The 20,105-nt window shown below is 57.9% G+C and overlaps 1 protein-coding gene across 1 annotated transcript; it reads right to left on the bottom strand.

Moving 5' to 3' along the window:
* Nucleotides 1–3,402: 3,402 nt before the first annotated feature.
* On the bottom strand, nt 3,403–7,174 carry RGS19 (regulator of G protein signaling 19; the record flags this gene model as incomplete). Its single annotated transcript, XM_079543186.1, has 5 exons — nt 7,157–7,174; nt 6,740–6,876; nt 5,083–5,157; nt 4,189–4,423; nt 3,403–3,591 (listed from the first exon to the last, which is right to left on the bottom strand). The coding sequence occupies exons 2-5, from the start codon at nt 6,838–6,840 to the stop codon at nt 3,403–3,405; spliced, it is 600 nt and encodes a 199-aa protein (XP_079399312.1). The 5' UTR covers nt 6,841–6,876; nt 7,157–7,174.
* Nucleotides 7,175–20,105: the final 12,931 nt, after the last annotated feature.

Raw genomic sequence — 20,105 nt, 5'->3', positions numbered from 1 at the left:
CAGCTCTTAAAAGCAAAAACATTGGGCCAATCCTGGAGTGGCTGGGTGGCAGTCCTGGCTTTCCTTACCTTACTGAGACCTGTTGACAGAACAGGACTTTTTGGGCAGTGATGACATGCAGCTGTCCAGATCAGTTGGATGTTGTAGCATTCTTGTGATTTTTTGCATGGTGTTAGATAGCTTGTGATACCATGCCTTTAAATGCCAACAGCACAGGCTGCTGCAGAGATGGTATCAAGAACGTTGCTCTCCACATTGTAACAAACTGAAAACAAGGTGACTCCAGCCACCAGAAAAACCAAATGGTTGGTTTGGAGGAGCAGGGCAAGGGACCCTAGCAGCCAAGAGCTCCCTTAACATCTGGTTGGGCAGGAAGAGCCCAGCAGATCATTGCTGTTCCTGTTGGCTAAGCTGCTCCCTTTGACTGTCTGCTCCTGATTGCCATTGCAGGGAATGTTTGAGGTGGGCTTGTAGCTGGTGCTTGCAAGGGGGGTGAGATGAAGAAAGCTGGTAGCAAAAGCAAGCTTCAGATGGCAGCTCTGGAGGTGTGACCTTGGTGGGGTCCTGCAGGCTGTTGATGGGAGGATAACTGCAGCCTGCTTTTCCTTTCAGTAGTGTTTGATCTTGGTCTAAGACTTAAAATCCCTCTTCTCTCCTGGGTTTCCTAGCTTCTAACTGGGGTGATGCAGCACTCCAGGGACCTCCCTGTATGGTCACCTACTTTTGTGCTCGTAAGCAGCACCGGGGCATTTGCAGTCGCATCAATAGCATGGCTCCCGTTTCAGAGTGAAAAAGCAAGTATTTCCATTGGCTTTTCAGCATGCCAGACAGCAGACATTTAGCAGAGACCTTGGAGATGTTGGGAGGGGAGTGAGCAGCCACATGAAAGCGATGGGAAACGTGCTTGCAGCCCCTTTGAGAGCTGTGTGCCTCTCGAGGCAGTGATCCCAACAGGATCCTTTGCTCAAGGCTTTCACTTGATGGGGTGAAGCCAAGTCTCCCAAGAAGGAAAAGATTCAAAGATGCTGACAACTTGTTAAGCCTCACGCATCTTGCAGCGGATGGCATTATTCAAGCCAGGCTTGTGAGGGAACAGTGTCCTCACAGTAATGCTTAAAAAACCCTTCAGGATATAAAACCAAAGCTGGCCAAGGCTCTCTGGCTCGTGCACTGTGAACAGGAGCCAGCTAATTACCAGTTGCTGTTGCTTTTCTCGTGTTAATGTAAGAAGAGGAGTGGAGCCTGAGTGCAATCCTAAATTTACATATGGAGGTTGAGAAACAGAAGGAGCTCCTCAAAAGCTAGGGGGTGGCACCTTGTCTCATGGCATTCTGCTGTGCTTCTGGGGCAGTCAGAGGGTGGGAAGCCATGGGATAAAGAGGGATGGAGATTCACTGCCAGGATGCTTAAGTGCTAGGATGGTGAGCAAGTGATGCCACAGCTTACCTGGTGGTGTAGGGTCTGTGTGGGGCTGTCTGGAGGATCCAACCTGCCTGCTGCGCTCCTGGACAGCATTGGGGATGCTCTGCAAACCCAAACGTGAAGGTAAGAGCTCTGTAATGCAGGGTGTGGTGCTGGGGGGCCTCTCACAGTGCTGGCTCCACTCAGTGCCCGTAGGGAAACCAGCGTGCTGCACCTCTGTGCCAGGGCTCCTGCTGCTGAGCTGCTGGTTAGCATCACTCATTAGCGCTGCCACACTTCCATCACTCGAGGTACAAGCAGGGGCAGTGCCCTGGGCAGTGAAGCTGTTGCTTTGCTGCTTTTTGTATCCACCAGAAATGCTCTCTTGGTTCTTAATGGCTTCTTGGAACAGGATGGGAGCCCCTGCTGTGGGAGCTTGTCTGACCCACTGGGTCTGCAAGGGGCTCTCAGAGCACTAAGAACCAAATAATAAAAATACCAACATTCCTGAGCAAACGAACCAGCTCTGCTCTCTCTCAAAAATACATTTTCTTGAGTTGCATTTCCAGCTTGGCAAACAAAAACTAGATTTACTGATTTACTGACACGAATTTCCACTCAATCACGCCATGAGGAAGGAAGGAAACAAACAAGAAAAAAGAGCTGAGGGTTTGTTTGCTTAAAAAAAAAAAACCATCTTCAATAAAAAAGAACCGATGCTCTTTTTTTTTTTTTTCTGAAGGCAGGGGAAAGAAGGGGGTGGATGTGAAGCCATGGGCTGTTCTGCACTTCCACAACTTCCCAAAGGCTCTGTGGCCGCTGCTAGGGCTGCGGCGTTGGCTCTGTGTCAGCACGAGGGCAGGGGCTGCTGGCAGAAATGTTGCAGTGCTGGGAGCTGGGCCTTTGGTAAACAACTCCTCGTGCCATACAAAAATACACAGATATGATATATCTTTTCCCTGTGACATTTCCCATTGCACACAGAGCTCTGCCTGGGTGTTCAGTGCCAAGCTCCTCCTGCGGGATGAAGGCAGAGCTCGGTGCCTGTGCTGAGGAAGGTACAGACCAGCTGAAAGCCTTTCCTTTTGGGGGTCCTGGTGCCCACACGACCCACCCTGCTGTTCTCCCGTGGCTCCCTGCACCAAGGATGCAGGATGCTCTCGTGTTTGTGTGCACGGTCCGGTCCTGCTGCTGCTGTCTGGTTGGGACTGGGGCCTCTCACATCTGGGCTGCGTTGGGAGGCTGCCTCCCTCTGCTCCGCAGCAGGATGTGGGACATCATCCCCCTGCTGTGGCACTGGGGGCTGCCTGGGGTCTGGGGCTGTCCCCTGGGGCTGCTCCCTTCCCTGTGCTGCTTCAAACAGACAGAGCAATGTAAACCCCATGTGTTTTTATATGTACAACAGACGCTCATCAACACCCCCCCCCCGTCCCCTCCCCGCTTCCAGTCCCCCAATGAAAGCCAACCAAAAAAAAAAAAAAAAAAAAAACCTTTTAAAATAAAAAGTTAAAAAACCAACCAAACAACGACTGACCTCTTTCCCCCCCCACCCCCGAAAAAAAAATAAAGAAAAAACCAGAAACCAAACCAACAAAACCCGCGGAACAAAACAAGTTCCCCAAAGGGGTCTCAGGTGGGAATCGGGGATGTGCTGCATCCCCAGGTGCGATGGAGAAGGGATAAAGTGACCTCTTCAAAAGTGGGTGCGGTGCAGCTGGGGGGGGGGGGGGGGACGGGGGACGATGGGGGGCACTGAGCCCTGGGCGCCCCCTGCTGCCTTCTGGCCGGGACCGGGTTCAGTAGTACGAGCCCAAGCTGAGCCGCCGCGGTGCCCCCAGCCCGGGAACGGCCCTGGGGGTGGCCCTGAGACCGAGGGCTCACAGGTAAAAAGCTAAAAACGGCGGGCTGGAGAAGAGGCGGGCCGTGCCCGCCACCCCCCCCTCCCCCCCCTCCACCGCTCTCCCTCCTGGTGCCGCGTCCCCGCCGCTGCCCCCACGGCCTTTAGGACTCCGAGGAGGAACGGGAGACGTTCTGGAGCAGCGATTTGTATATGGCAGAGTTCAGGAAGCGAGGGTAGGAGTCTCTGTGCATCAGCGTGTAGATCTGGAGCTGAGCGTCGTCGAACGTGTGCGAGGACGGCTCCTGCATCTTCCTGTTGATCACCTCCCGCACCCGCGAGTCCAGGCTCACCTGGGCGAGAAATGAGGGCTGTGGGACCCCAGCGATGAGCCCCCAACCCCGGGCACAGCCCCGCAGGATGGGAACGAGGGATGACCCGCGGAGCCGAGCGGAGCGTCGGGACCCGGCGCGGTGCCACGGCCAAAGGTGGAGAACCCGCGATGAGCCAAAGGGCACAAAATCGGCTCCCAAACGAGGGATGGGGACGGGGCTCGGGTTGGTTCGCACGGCTCCGGGCGTAGGGAAGCAGCAGGAGCCCATCCCATCCCAGTGGCCTCGGGCCGTGCGCAGGGAGCGGGGTTGGGGTGTCCCCTGCAGCCGCATCTCCTCGGCACGATGGTGCCCTCGTGAGGTTTCGGCCCCGCAGCACAACCCCGGCGCGGCCACGCGAGGAGATTTGGGGACAGAGACGTGGGACAGGGACGCCGCTGGGCACAAACACCCTCCCGATGCCGTCCCGTTGGATTTAGTGGCTTAGCACTGCGACCATCCCTCCGGTACCCCCAACACCGGTGCACCGGGGCGTCCTTTCCCTAAGAACCCACCCCCGAGCCTTCTCTTCACCACAGAAGGGGCCAAAACTTTCCCCAGAGCCTTTGTGCCACGTACCTCCTTGGGCGAGAGGATGGAGATGTAGTCCTCATAGATGGTCCTGGCTTTCTCATCGATGGTGTGTTTGTTGCACTCGGTTTTGAGCTCCTCGCACGCCAGCCAGAAGAGCATGTTCTCCTCACTGTACTCAGTCCTCAAGAACTCCCGGAAGACGTTGCGACCAGCTGGGCTCTTCATCAGCTTGTCAAAGGACTGCGCCCAGCCCCGCACCTCCTCTGTGGTGGGTTTGGAGCTGTGGGGTCAGCAGGGTGGGAGGCAAAGGGGAGGCGTTACAACTGGAGAGGGATGCTCGATGCGGGATGGGACAGGGCCGGGTTTTCTCTGTTGTATCCATCCCCCAGAACAGGGATTGCGTAGGGATGATCCCAGCTCTGAGCCATCCCAGAGGGGCTGCTCCCAAACACATCCCCTGTGCTCGTGCTCCTGCTCAGGCTCCGTTCATTACGGAGCTCCAGATCTCCAGAAGTGCCCATGGGGTTCATCCTGGCTCTGCTCAGCCAGGCCGCACCGTGGGCTGGGTTGAAGCTGAATTCCCCAAAAGGGGACATATTGTGCTGCCAGCTCTGCACATACCCAGGAGGGTGCAAAACCCCTTCCCGTGCTGAGCTGCACTGCTGGCAGGTCCATGCACCAGCACTGACAGCTGAGGGAGCAAGATCCTAATTACTAAAGCAAGGCAGGAGCCATCATTACCACTAATTAACACATCTGATCCCTGGCACCAGCCATGGCCAGGCTGTGTGCAGGCAGCTCTGTCTCATTTCCAAGGCAGTGGATGCCTGGTGCAGGTGCCCCAACGTGTCCCTGCAGGCAGGGAGCTCGGTGAATAGCTTCCTATGCCACGATGTGTCATGAGATGCTGCACCATGCACCCTTTGTCCCCACACTCACCACGCTTCACAGTTTGGGATGGTCTCCAGTTTGGTCTCCCGGGACGCCCTCCACGCTCGCTCCCGGTCCTCGTTCCTACGGGGAGATGGAAAGGTAGTAATGGGCAGCTGGGCATGGGGCTGCAGCCCCACCTCACCCTGCTACCTCCTGCCCACCAAACTCACATCCCACACCTCTGCTCCTTCCCTTCCTTTGTGCAATTCTGCCCTGACCGTGCGGCGATGTTTCCTGCGCTCAGGCACGGCTGTGCCAGGCATCAGGCACCACGGCCAGTGTGCACCGTGCAACCCGGCACCGATGCATTGCTGCAGGACAGCGCTGTGCTATCGCCTCCTCCTGCTGCCAGCAGGGCTCAGCCCACGCAGGAAGCGGGATAGAATTAGGAAGACAAAGTGCTGGACCCTGCACTGTGGTGTGGCCACGATGCCCAGCACTGCCTGCAAGCAAGCACCACGACACCGATATCCCCTGCTCCCCCCATCCTCAGCCCCGTGCTGCAAGAGGAAAGCGGCCTCCAGCCAACTTCCCCCGGCCCACCAATTTCGGAGCTGGGCGCCGACCGCAGTGCTTCCTGCTTGCAACACTGCCCCTGGCTGCAATCCCGGCTTTAACCCTGAGAGCAGCAGCTGGGGTGGGCACGTCCCTGCCTGTGCTGTGCCACAGGGCTCAGTGCCTGATGTCCCCGAGTCTGGGAGTGCCTTGCACCATCCTCGCTTGCTTCTGCTCCCAAGCTCTTGCAGATGCCAAGATGGGACACGGGTGGGTGTTGCGCTGCTCTCGGTCCTTGTTGCATTTGAGGAAACAAAGCTGGATCAGGAGAATGGGGCCCCAAGAGCAGGGCCTTGCACAGCGGTGATGCATCAGTGCTGCGGTTGGTCCATGGGTTTGCAAGGGGCTCAGCTCCAGGTTTGGATGCTCCTCCGGGCTCAATGCTGCGGCACACAAAGCTGTCAGCAATCTCACAACGGGGTGATGCTGTGAGCAGGTTAGCTCTCCAAAAGGTTATCCAGGCCCAAAAGGGAGCTGGGATGCAGATGGAGGTGAGCAGCTGGCGATGGCTTCGGGCAGTGCGGGGAGCAGGGCTCAGCTCTGCACAGTGCTGTGCACCGCAGTCCTGCTGCTGCCCTGGGTTTGGGATGGCCGCTGGCTGTGCTGCTCCCACGTGCAGCCCCAGCAGATCCATCGATGCAGCACAGGATGAGGGTTCCCAGCTCAATACTGCTTTCTGCTCTACATATTTCTAACGTCTTGGCTGAAGGGAAGGAGCTGTGGTGCACTGGGGCTCGGCAGGGTGAATTCACAGGGATCCATCGGGAAGATAGCAATGCACGTAGCCCCGTGCACCTGCTGTGGTGCTGACACCCACCCAAAAAACACCCCTTTCCAAAGCACTGTGTGCAATCCCCCTGCACGAACATCACTCACAGCCTGTCTAATTGCAGCACATCTCTGGCTTTTGGCTGCTGACTGAGCACAAAGCACACGGGCACCCCTGAGACGAGGTGAGCGGGGACGGCTCCGTCCCAGCTGCGCTCCTGCACCGCTGCCGTGGTGCTGTGCCCAAAGGAACCCCATCCCTGCAGCTCCGGCTGCACCCACACCTCGGTGCTGAACCAGCCATGTAGGACCAAAGTGCTGCTGGCATGACTGTGCTTACCATGAGCAACTGCAGCAGCAGCACCAGCAGAAGCAGCAGGCGTTGGGGCGGTGGTTGCTGGCGGGTTGCACCGTTGTCGGAGAAGTCTCATGCCGGGACATCGGAAGGGGTGGCTCTGCGGACGCAGGTCCTGCGTACTGCAAGGGAGGAGGGCACGAAGGGGAGGGGGTGAGCTGTGGGCAGGCAACCACCTCAGCTGCCCTCACCTCAAAAAGCAGCATTTGGGTCCAAGTGGCATCCAAAGGGCTGAGGTCAATCCTGCTGCAAGCGGGCGGTCAGCAACCCTCAGCTCTGGGTGACACCCTGTCCCAGTGTGTCCTCCTCTCCCCACCTCACAAGGGACCCCTGTGCTGTGGCTTGCAGTGATTTATTTTGCCCTCCCTCTCCCCCCTGCTCTCAGCCCCATTTCCATCTCACCTGCGTCCCAGCCTCATACACGGTGGCCGTGGGTGGGTCGTGCTCCAGGGGCTCTTCTGCTGCTCGCTGCTGCTCCCAGGCCGCAGGTGACCCGAGCAGCCCGGTTAGCGTCCCTGCAGCCGCACGGCTGGAGCCTGCAACAAGCAAGTGGAGTGGCACCATGTTACCCCCATGGTGAGCATGGACCTTGCGTGCGAGCTGCTGGCGAAGGGCTGCGTCGTGCTGAGAAGAGCCTTATGCAGGCTGGGGCAATGCAGGCAGACTTTGGTGCAAGAAAAGGAAGTGAGAAGGAAAGGAGGGGAGGGCATGGCAGGCTGCCCCACACTGCTCTCTGACCCTGCTCTTGCTTTGCTGGCTGTGTGACAGCCAGCCTGCATACGGCACTCATAGGGTCCCCCCCCAGGGGCTGCCTGCCCCATGCTGGATGCCCCACATCCCAGCTCTGCCCTGCAGGGTTTAGGTACTGTCTATGGTCAGGGCTCAGCCTCGCACAGCTGTGCCTCGTGCCACAGCCAAGCACCATGGAGGCATTTAGGTCCAGGATAGGGAAGTCAGAGCCTCTCCACGACATCATGTGAGTGGAAGGAAACGGAGGAAGTTCTCAACCCCCAGCACTACACCCAAACTCTGTGCCAAGTGTTGGCCAGGCCCAGAGCTCAGCAGAGCTCAGTGGCACCGACTGTACCTGCTCCATCCCCCACCTGCAGTGGGAATGCTCCATGTCCCATTGCTCCAGGCCAACATCATGCTGCAGAGCCAGGATCTGGGATGCGCATCCCAGCAGGGCACGGGCTGAGCAGGGGATGCTGGTGGAGGAGGCTTGGAGCCATGCACCGTAGGCACAAGGACTGGGGGCTGCGGTCTCCTGCTGCAAGCTCCTCTCCCCAGCCCCTGAAGCCCTCCTGCTGGTTCCCTGTGCTCCCGCAGGAACTAAAAAGGAGAGAGTCTGTGCTTCTCTCCCAATTGTCCCTATTTATAGCCTCGAGTGTTGGCAGGATGGCTGTGACCTTGTCACCCCGTTCAGCAGCAGCTCTGCGCCCTCAGACAGCACTGTTGGCAGGTGATTGCAGAATCCTCATTTTCCCTTTTTCTTTGCTTCCCCTGTACCAACCAACCTCATTCTCAATGGCTGCACAGGCAGCAAAATCCCACAACAAACCCCGGTGGCTCCTTGGTCTGAGGTGTTCATTACAGCAATGATGTGGGAAGGGGGAAAACACAAAGGAACTATGCTGGGACTCCTCCTGCTGCATCCCACTGCACTGAATGCAGCACTGGAGCACCGAGCATGGGGTGGCCAAGGGATGGGGACGTGAGGATGGAGCGTGGCAGTGCTGCAGTGCTGGCCCACCGTGCTGGGGTCACTGGGACAGCAGATCAGGAAGCAGAACCGCACAGAGCCAGAGCCCATGGGGAGGTGTGGCTGTGCACAAGGCTGCAAAAAGAGGAAGGTGGAGGACAGGGGATGTTTCCCAAACACAGACACAAGACAGCCTCATAGCCCCCACCCAGCCCCAGCGCCCTGCGGTGCTGCCCCACGCTTGGTGACGTAGCTGCAGCACACAGCCTCAGAGTCCCCAAATTCCGGGCACCCCCGTGCCGTGCCGTGCCAGCTCCCACACCCACAACGTCCCCACTGAGTTCTCCCCATCCCATCATGGCACAGAGGTGACAGGGATGGGGCCGTGCCACCCCAGTGCACATCACCGCCCCGAGCCCCCATACAGCCGGCCATGGGGGATGCTTCCCAAAATTGCTTTGGAAGGGAAACGTCCCCTTCCCCAGAGTGGCTGCTGGGTTGCAGCACCCACCAAACACCATGGATGTCTCAGGCAGCGCCGGGTCCGTCCCCACACCCGTACCTGTGCTATTGCAGCCATGGCCACGCCGTCAGCACCCAGCTCACGGTGCGCAGCGTTGGCCGGGCAGGGAGCCGGGAGGGAAAAGAAGAAAGAGAGAGAAAAGAAAAGAAGCTGAACACATCCTCTCACAGGAAAGGGAGTGGTAAGGGAAGTGGCAAACTCAACTGAAGAGTTCAGACCTTTTTTGGGAAAGCCCCGCCAAGGCCACGCTGCTCTGCCCGGCTGAGAGCCGCGGGTGCCGCATCTCTCCTGCAGTGTGGGGTCACGGCTCTCCTGGGCAGGATGGGGACATCTGGGGCAACATGGGGACACCAAGGGCACGCCAGCACCGGAGGAACCCACAGAACCAAGGAAGTGGCCGTTGCGGCATCATACCCTGCGCAATGCAAGGATCCATCCAAACGAACGGTGCCAACACGTGGTGCCCCAGGATTTTCTGGAGCATCACCCACGGGGGAGGAATTGGGCAGCGAGCGGCAAGGCCCTGGAGTGGGATGAGATGAACCAAAACCCCGGGGGCACAGTGCCTGCCGGCAGCATCACTGCAGAGTGGGGCTGCACCCACCTGCTGCCACGCAGTGCGGGGCTGAGCTCTCTCGGCTGAGAGTGACTCACAAACAAAAGCAACATGTGAGAGAAAAATCGGCCGTGCAACCTCAGCTTCCTTGATTGAATTTGCCCGCGGGGCTGCAACAACGGCACAGACGCCGGCGGTCACCTCTCCAACTGCAGCAAAGGGAGCACAGAGCGAGAGCTGGGCGATGCAGCGTGCGCCCATCAACCAAAAACCCACCGAAATCCCAACGCCGTGCACCCCAGCACCCAAAACCCAACGCGGCTGCACCACCGCTGTCCCAGCGCAGAGCCCACACCACCACAGGGGAACTCCCAGGCCCTGTGCAAAACCCCCACGCTTTGGCAGCTCTGCTCCTTGGCAGGGACCCCCCACGCTCCCTGGGTTTGCCCCGTGGGCACAGCCTGGCCCCGCAGCTGCCCCCACCCTGCAGTGCGCCCCAGACACCTGCTGGCGCACAGGAAGTTTTGGGAGCTATTCTTAGATTGCTTTTTCTCTCTCTGTTTTTTTCTTCTTTTTTTTTTTTTCCCTCCCACTTCAGCAATTAGAAGGGACTCAAAAGGTGAGGCTCCAGCTCCCGCATTGGGATGACGCCTGTGGCACGGGGTAAGGCTGACCCCATGCTGCCAGCACGGCAGTGACAGCGGTGCCCGGGACCACAGCCTGATCCGGGACACCTCGGCCACGTGGGAACCAAAGAGGTGGTGATGTGCAGCCCTGCACCCGCCCTGAGGACGCCCACAAAGTGCCCCTGCACCCTGCAGAGGTGGCAGCGGAGAGCAGATGTCTCCAGGAGTCCTGCAGTGATTTCTTCATCAGCCCCAGTTCCCAGCACTGGGTGCTCCTGCACTGAGCATCCTCTGAGCCAAACCCCATCGCACATCCCCAAAACTCCTCACCACACCATCCCCCAAAACTCCCAGATCCCAAAAGCTCCCCACCAAACATCCCAAAGCTGCCACCGCACACCTCCACAGCTGCCCACCTCAACACCCCAAAGCTCCCACCACAGTCCCCATAAGCCCCCCATCCCCAAATCCCACAGCTCTGCCCCAGCCCTGCGGGCACAACGCTGCCAGCACCGTCCCCTCAGCCCCGGCTCCCGCACAGAAACGTGGTTAATTATTTCAGAGCCCAAAAATAGCACCCGCGCCAATCAGCTGGGGGATTTAATAAGGCAAACCCTGACAATTATGTTTCTATTAGTGGAGGTATCGTGGCGTTGTTAAGGCAGACTCCCATTAAGCATTTGGTAATGATCCATGAGAAAGGAGAAAGATTGTGGGGATCAATACTGGGCAGAGGCACGGGGCGAGCAGCAGGCACACGGGGAGAGGGAAGGAGGGGAAGGAAGGGATGAAGCCCTGCTGTGCTGCTGCTCAGGCCGTGGTTTGCATCTGGAGCGGTCCCTGAGTAGTTCTGCAGCTGTGCATCCCTCTGCTGAGCATCCCTGACCCCAGCACCAAAATCCCAGTTTCGGATGCTAAATCCCTCCACTGAATGGAGAATACGGAGCGCTTTTGCTCACGCCAGGTGCATCCTGGTGAGGGGCAGAAGAGTCTCTGCGCATGGATGCAGGTGGCAGCCATGTGTGGGGCTCACGGCTTCCTCAGCACTGGGAACCCGGGGCTGCGGAGCCTCAGAGAGGCCAAGGGCACAGAGATGGGGCATTGTCCTTTTCAAGGAAAGGGAATAAACAGCCACATCGAGGTGAATGGAAACCCTCTGCATCCCAGGGAGGTGCTGGGTCAAAGGGCGGCTCCATGCAGCTAGTGGGTGATTTCCTGCCCAGCCCCAGGGTGAGACCAAACGCAGCACCTGGAGCCCTCAGTGCTGCACACAGAGCTGTGTGCCCACCTATGCGGGCACGAAGGCACTGCACACTGCCAGCACTTTCAGGATCAGGCTGCAGGCAGAGCCCAGGACAGGTGCCCACTCTGGTGAGCACGGCACGCGTGGCATCCCCTCTGCTGCCCCATCCCCAGGACAGCCCCTGGGGGACACACATCAGTCACCACCACAGGGATGCTCTGCACCATCCCAGCTGTGACAAGCACCGGGGGAGCACTGACACAGACCCACGGGTTATTTAAAACCCAACCAAAGGGGAACAAAGTCTGCAGGGTTCGGCTCAGCCATGCAGGGAGGAGCTGGTGGCACGGAGGAAGGAAGCGCCGTCACCCTGCACGGCCCCTGTGCCACGGGGACAGCATGCAGCACGGCATCCCGCACCGCCCCGCAGCACTGCCATTCCTCATCATTATTTCTTCTTGTTTGGTGAGGCCGACACAAAGCTTTCCCTTCCTTTTCCGGGGTTGCTGCACCTGTTTGCTCTTCTCCTGCCCTTTGCACTGAACCGCCGCGTGGGCATTTGCCTTCTGCAGGAGCCCCCAGCGGGTTCACACGGGAGAAAAGGAGGGAGGGTAAGGGGAAAACCCAAACCCTGCACCCCAAGCACTTTGCTGGCTTCCTTCTATATGGAGCCCCATCCGCAAACCCAGCAATCCTCACTGTCTGTGTAAAGAGCCCCCAGCTGCTCAGCACAAAGCAGGTGAGGCCATTTCCAGGGCTGCTCAGAGAACTGGAAGTGCAGCTTGTTTGGAAATTCTACCCTACGTTTTCCTGCTGTCAGGAAACCCCCCTTTTTTCCATGCTTGCAATGAATATTGATGCTGAACCTCAACGGATTCCGTTGTTCTCCTTGCTACTGCTGCTCCACCTTCCCTGGGGCTAAACCAAAGGCAGGACACGGTGCGGGATAGGAGCAGCTCTGGGGCTGCCCCTTGTGTCCGTCCCCAATTCCTTGGGTGCAGCACGAGCCTGGCTTTGGTCTGAGCTGTAATTGTATCCCAAAGCCACCAAATGCCACGTCCTCCGGTGCCCAGCTGCTGGCACAGGGGATGGCATGGACACAATTGCCCCCAGCCACGCACCAGCCCTGCAGCAATGCATGCACAGCTGGACTGAAGGCATCCCACCCTTGCAAGAGGTCTTGAGAAGGCAGCTCTGTGCTGCCATCGCTGCAAGGGATTGGAGACTTTCTGAGCACCCAAAGCAGCACAGGGAGCAGCCCCACTGCAGCCTGTTTGAAATGCGCTCGCTGCAACAGAGCTCACCAGCAAAATGCATGAGTGCATAGAGCTGGCTGGGCTTGGATTGCAGGGAGAGAGCATGGAGGAGAACAGGCCGATCAGCATTGCTCCAGTGCCCATCGGTGACGGTAGGGAAGGGAACATGAGGGGCTGTGGCATGGCCAGCACTTGGTGAAGCAAAGGGGAATGAATGGACTGGGCACTACTGGAAACAGGCCGGGAGAGCTGATGGAATGCCCAGCACTAGATGAGACGTCCACAAGGCTGAGTGCTACGGGGCTGGAGTGGGGATGGTGACGTCCCCCATGGAGCAGAGCTCAGCACCTTCCCCTCCTGCAGCAGTGTGGGACGCCATGCACTGTCCTCTCCTCTCCACTGGGTGAGAATCATTGCGAGAACTGGGAGCAACATCCAATTTCTCCCCCTCGAATCGAGAAGTAGCTATTAAATAACACACAGAACCAAATGGTTTTAGACCCTCCCCCTCCAAATAGCCTTTGCAATGGAAATTCAGAGACGTGCAGAGATGAAGAAGGAACTGAGTAATAGGAAGCAGCAGTGGGCACGGGGCAACCCGGAAGCGGCCACGATCCCAGCACAGCACTGCACCCCACTAACAGCCCTATTGCTGGGGTGTGGGTGCACAGCAGGGGCTCACTGCAAGAAACCACCCAGGGGGAGCACAGACCCCCACCAGCACGGCTGAGGGATGGAGCAGAACCCAGTGTGAGTGAGCCTACCTCCCCCAGAGCTGAATTTCCAAAGGAATTTTCTCCGGAGGACGCAACCTTGGGGAAAAAGAAGGACCACCACGGCAGGAGGGGCTCAGCAGAGCTCGTGGAGCCTCTGCTCCAAAGGTGCTCGTGGTGCTGCTCCTAGGGGTACAGCTGTACGCAGCGCTGCCCCGCGCTCTTTGCATGGGCCCAGCAGAACTCAGAGTGCTGCGGTTCCAGCTTCACAGTGAGCATGTGGCAAAGGGAGGAGAGATGCACTTTGGGAGGCAGTGGAGATGTGCTGCTCCCACACCTCGGGCAGCAAAGCATGAATTACTCCGCCGGGGTATTCTTTTCCCTTTCAGGGTTGGAGAGGCACGATCAGATGATCTCCCTTTGGATCATTGGATTTTAAATAACGATATCAAAACGGGCACGCAGACCCCAACTGATGCATATCCGAGTCACCAAACCCCTGCTTCCCCACTATAATCTTAGGAGGTAGAGTTTGTTGAATTGCTGAAGAACACGACTGTATTTTGATCAGCGGCTTTGAGTCATTTGTGGGGAAGGGCTGAGGCGGAGGAGCTGAAATCCTTGTAGGGAAATCTGATGTGGCGCTGTCCCCTGGGATGTATCCTGAGGTACGTGCCCACTGGGGCAACCCAATGCACAACACATCCACCGGGACAGCAGGCACTGTGAGCACCAATCCTGCCCGGGATGGCGGAGCCGATCCAGAGGGGAACCAAATCTTCTTGCAGCAGGGAAATCCCTCCCACTCACTTAACACTTTTTGTTGAGTTTCTTAAATAAGGCCGTGGATCCGCGCCAGAGCAGCCTCATGGGGAGGGAAGGAGGGAGGGAACTTCCCGGGGGGATCCTCGCTGTGCCCAGGGATGCGGTCGGCCCTCTGCATCCCCCGGCCAAGCCGCCAAGCCCACGTGATGGGCTCGTGTTGGGTGACAGATAGATGCCACGTCCCTACGGGGGAACCACATCCCGGTCACTGGGTCCTCTGGTCACTAAGTCCCCTGGTCACCAGGTCCCCGTGCCTGGTGCTGGAGGACACGATGGTGACTGGAATTCAGGCTCGCCCTGACCTCAGCCAACCTCCCCACGCCACAGCGAGGTCAGTGCTGCCGGTGGGGTACAGCACCCCTGGCTGCAGGGAGCAGGCGGAGAGCCCCACATCCCACAGAGGATGCTCCAGCTCTGCACACCTGTGGGTGTAGAGAGGGCCCTGGGGGGTGACCCCAAAGCAACCCTCCCCCTGGGTTGGGCAAGACCCAATGCAGCCATCCCTGCGACGGAAGGGGGCCCCCGCCTTCCTCCTTCCTCCTGCATCCTCCTCCTCCTCGCAGGGGCTCGGCCCCCTCCGGGGGCGACGGGGAGGAAGGGGACGAGAGGGGAACCCACCCCCCCTCCCCGGTCCCGGTCCCGATCCGGTGTGCTCTATGCCCCCGCCCCACGGAGCATCGCGTTGTCGCCCCTCGCACACGGGGCCGGTGACAAGCGGTGACACACGGACACACGGACGCACACTCCCTCTCCATCAGCGCCCCGCGGTGCTCAGTGTATGTGCCCGGAGAGGGGAGGAGGAAAAGGGGAGGATGCACGAAAAGGGGGAGATGCGTGGGAAACGGGTGGGGAGGGTTGGGGAGGGGGGGCGGTCATGGATAAGAGGGGAATCATGGAGAAAGGGGGGATCACGCAAAAGGAGGGTGCGTGCAGGGGGGAGCGCGCACGGAGGGGCAGCGGGGGAAGCGTTACAAGGATGGGGATGCAAAAGGGGTCCGGCCGCAGCCTGCAGGGGGTGGGCCGGGCAATGCACGGGGGTGGCAGGTCCGTGTCGTCGTCGTCTCCCCCCCCCCCCCCCACCCCCTCCGTCCCAGCCCCCGGCATCCCCCGGGCCGGGCCGTGGGTTACTCACGGGTCGGGCATCCGCGCCGTCGAGCAGCGCCGTCCGCTGCCCCGTGCCCACGGCCGCCGCCCGTGCGCTGCCCCCGGGTTCGACACCGGAGGGAGAGGGAGAGGCAGCGGGAGCGGAGCGGAGCGGAGCGGCTGCACTGCGCACGCGTCCCCCGGCCCCTGCGATTGACTTCCTAAAGCAATTGCAGCTTTGGCACTTCCTCACGTCAAAACACACACACACACACACACACACACACACACACACAAACGCGCACACAAACGCGCACGCAGCGCCCGGTCCCGTGCCCTACACCGGCTGTCCGGTGTGTGCAGCCGGCACCGGCACCAGCACCCGAACCCGAACTGCATCCTGCACCAGGTACAGGATCCTGCAGCAGCACTGTGCGTCCAGCACCTTTGTAAGCCATCACTGCACACCCCATCCTGATATCTCACACCCGGAGTCCTGTAGCAGCATCCAGCACCGGCAGCCCGATGCAGGCATCCCGTGCCAGCGCAGGGCACTGGAACCCCCTGCACCAGCATCCTGAACCCAGTGCCTTTCCCCAGCGCTCAGCACTGTGCACCCCAAAGCGGCACGCAGCACTGACACCCGGCACCAGCATCACCCCCAGCATCGTCACCCAGACCATCTCTGTGCTATGGGGGGCACAAGGGGGAAAAAGCCCCGCCTCTGCTCTCCCATTGAGGCTTTCCCCAGATGCCTGGGGAAGGGAAGGAGCTGGAGGCACCCCTGCCCTGTGGGTGCGTGGGACTGCTGGGAGCGGAGTGATTTGCCCTGAATTTCTGTGTTATTTATTTATTTATTAAAGGGGGATGATGCATTGCTAAAGATAAAGGACGATAAAACTTGGAGGGAGGAAAGGAGGCATAAAAATTTCATGCTCTCGCCAGGCGGGGAAATGATCCCATTTTATTATTTAAAACCTCATGAAAACCCATTTCCCTGGGAGAGAAAATGGTCGAACCGCCGCCTATCTCAATCCCTGAGACGTGCACTCTGCTACGTGGGGGGAAGCACTGAGAACAGGGCCTCCACACGTGGCTGCTGAGCTGCAAACACTGAATGTGGCCCCATCCCACGCGAGCAGCGTCTGAGAGCACAGCGCACTTCTCCTGCACGGGCATCTCCTGCCATATCAACACTTTCCTTGTTGGTTTTTCCTATTTTTCCTGCTTTTCCCTCTCCAGCACGCTGCTGAACAGGAGTTTGCTCAGGGATGATGTGCCCAAGGCCCTCCATGGCCAAAGCAATGTCTTGTTGGAGCTTTCCCAGTTCTTCAAAGCAGGTTTGCTTTAGCACTTGACCGAGCTCGGAGCCTGAAACTCCTGCAAAGCCTCTTGCGTCCGCAGGAACTGCTTTACAGCATTCGGGATTTGCAGAAATCCCACACCAACATTCGGGATTGCGACTTTGTGGGATTCTCTCGAGCCTTTGGGATGGAGGAAAAAAAAAAAAAAAACAAAAAAAAAGGCGGACGGAGAAAAAAATCCTCCTACCCGCCCCGCTGCCACCCGGTTCCTCTCCCCGCGGGGCTCGGGGTCGCGTTGCAGTTGCGGAACCCACCCGCAGGTGCCGCCCGACTCCGCCGGCAGCGGCTCCCCGGGAGGAGGCGGCTGAGCTCGGGCTCCCCCGGCCCCGAGAGCCGTCCGCAGCTCCAGGGATGGGGCACCGCGCTGCCGTGCCTCGCCGCCCTCCGAGCGATGAGTTTCGAAGAGTGCCTAACCTGAATCTCCTTTCTTTTTCGCTTAAAGCCACCCCCCTCGTCCCTTCTCTATTGAAGTATGTGAAAAGCCACTCTGCATCTTTTTTTCTAAGCTCCTTTCAAGTGCCGTAAGGCTGCGATGAGGTCTCGCTCCTCTCCCTCCCCGCGGGTGCTTCCAGACTGAGAGCGGTGCCTTCAGAGAGCCCAGATTTGCTGATTTTTGGCACTGCTGATGGAGGTCTCGTTGGACGGTGCTGGGTGAGTGAGGCATCCTCAGCTCGGATCGCATGGGGCAAGCACAAAGCACTGCACACCCTGAAGAGCTCCAGGAACTCCAAGCAGGCTGCTAAGGAGCAGGAAGCCTCTTTTGATGAATAGCTGAGAGGAGTCAGCCCGTGTCAGGACTGAGATACAGCGTGGCTCCCGGTGGGTTTGCAACGCAGCATTTGATGGTGAAATCCTGTCAGCGGTTGCTCAAACCACAGCTCCAAAGCACTCTGCAATCCCAGCCTTGCTGGAACGGCAGAGGGTCACTCCCTCCTGCAGTTCCCAGCTGATGCACACCCCAAGAGGCTGGCAGGTGTTGGGAGAGGATGCGTGGAGGCTGCTCAGAGAGGTTTTGCGTTCCAAAGGCCTCTTCCTGCCACTCCTACCCGGCTTTGCAGGCAGCAGTGGGAAGTTTGGGTGGAGGGACCCAAAGAGGGACCTGTGGCTGGAGCACTGGGTTATCAACAGGACCTGAGCCCCTGCAGCCAAAGTACATGAACCCAGTAACAGGAATCGACCCATTCAGGCTCCATGATCCTTGCTGCCATTTTGAGGCAGCTCATATCTCTGTTTTCTACCCCTTTTCTGTAAAGGCATTGGAGGAGAGGATCCCAGTGTCTCTCATGCACTCAGGCTCGAAGGCAAAGCAACCGCATCAGGTCCTGCAGCGTGGCTCTCCGCAGAGCAAAGTTTAAGGGGGGGCTTTTGCACCACTGGGAACAATGCAGTTATAAATTCTATCATGTTGAGGGGAAAAAAGGGGCTGACCGTTTTGATTTCCTAATGTAACAGAGTTTATGCAATCACACTGTATATCACTGCATTCGCATTCTTCCAAATCCCTCTCTTTAAAAACTCTTTAACCCCTTTGGCCAGTTTTAGCCCAAACCAGCAGAGAGGTATGGAGCTCAGATCCTACATTTGCAATCAGTTGAGTAAAGAGTGACCCTGCCAGGGCTGCAGCTGTGAGAAACACCGACCCATGCTGCCAGCCCCTATTAGACACCAGAGAATCCGCACAGTGCTGACATCTGATTGATGTCCAAACCGTGGGAAAAACTTCCCTGGGAGTTTGTGCCCTCCCAGGCACCCAGGTCGGTCCCCCATGAGACGCCAGCCTGCTGAAAACCAGGCTGCAAATCCTGCATCTCTCTGAGCTGTTTGTTTGCTTTTTAGTGCCAAGCTACGGGGGGGGAGAGGGGAAGCAGCTTAGAAGTCATAGCCAGGAGGGCTAGTGCTGGCACTGAAAGCAGCACTGGGGCTGCAGCCCCAAAGCCTTCGGCACTGTGGAAGCCTCATCTTGGAAGGAATCACTGCAAATTACTGTCTCTGCTGTGGGTGTTACAAGCTGCCAGGGTTTGGGGCACCAATGCTCCTTAACAGCCATGAGCAGCCTCACCTGGGGGCCTCCATCCACACCCTTTGCTGTCAGCTCAGGAGCCCTATTTAAGCTCAGCACAGAACTCTCTGCTTTTCTTGCAGCGGTGCTGAGGCTGGTTTGCTCCCAGCTCTGCCTGTCTATGGGCCCTGCTGAGCTCGACCCCAATGTGGAAGCTGGCTTTGTGACCTCAGCCCTACCTGGACTCTCTGGAGCTGCTCAGCACCTGCTGGGCCTGATCCTGACTCCAGGGCTGATTCATTGCTTGCCTTTTACTGCTCTGCCTCATCATTGCAAGCTTGCCTGGTGACCTTGAGGGCTCTTAGATGGATGTGGTGGTGATGCCTGGAACTGCCCTGTCCCACTGTGGGGCTGGACCCTGCCTGGTGACATCCCTTCTTGCCTCCTGGATCCCTTGGGAAGCAGCTGGCCCTTGCTGCTCCCTGACACAGTCAAGACCAAAGGAAATACTTGTGTGTAACAAACTGCCTAGGAGCTGCTTTCCATGCAGGGGATTTAACCACGCTACAGCCCTGTTCATGCAATGAAATTATGAAGGAGACAGAAGCAGGGCACAAGTCTTTTTACAGTTTACAGCTCATTTAGCTGTGGATTGTGCTGCCAGGTGTAGCAGTGGTGACGCTCCTTATTACCTCCGTGGTTTTCCATCTGAGCTTCTGAGGGATGTAGGATCTTTCTCTCGAGCCCTCATCACTGTTGCAGCAATGGCTGAGTAGTTGTAATGCAGTGTGTCAGGAACAAGTCACAAAGTGTAACAAAAAGACAAAACGGAGCTGGATGGATTTCTCTTTTGGCTGAAATCAAGGCAGGTGGTATCTGCACGTCCATGGCCTTTCCTTGACTACAAGATGGGAAAAGCTGGGCCACATCCAGGCTGCTCTCACCTTTCTGCTCTGAGAGCTCACCAGCTTTACCATCCAGGAGGAGCTGAGAGCTGCTCTGCACGTCTTTCATCTGCGGACATGAAGGTGGTTCTGTGTGCTCTCTGAAAGTCTGCAGATGGACGGAACTGCTGGCGCAGGTATGTTGAGAGCTGACAGGAAGCCTCTGCTCTTTGTTTGGAGAGGGAAGAACTAGATGAAGGTAACTGAAGGGAAGGCCTGAGAAGTAGAGGTCAAGTGTTTACAATGAAAGCAAAGTACTTAGCACAAGTGGGGGAAGGATTAAAACATATTCCTGGTTGTGTAACCTAGCCCAAGAATGGTATTCTGATTTTCATTCTTGTGAGGAAAGCACCTCTCCACGCTGCTCCCTCATCTCTCAATTATTTGGTAGAAGCAGTTCATTAGAAATCCACCCTGCTGAGCAGCAAACGGAGCCTTTGTGCTTTCCATTTCCTCCATCTGAGCTGGAAAGTGTTTTTCTCATGTAGTCTCTGTCATGAGCAGTAATAACAAAACC

Source organism: Tetrao urogallus (genome assembly GCF_951394365.1).
Source record: "Tetrao urogallus genome assembly, chromosome: 16".
In the NCBI taxonomy this organism is placed as follows: Eukaryota; Metazoa; Chordata; class Aves; order Galliformes; family Phasianidae; genus Tetrao; species Tetrao urogallus.
This window is presented reverse-complemented; position numbering and strand designations above follow the sequence as displayed.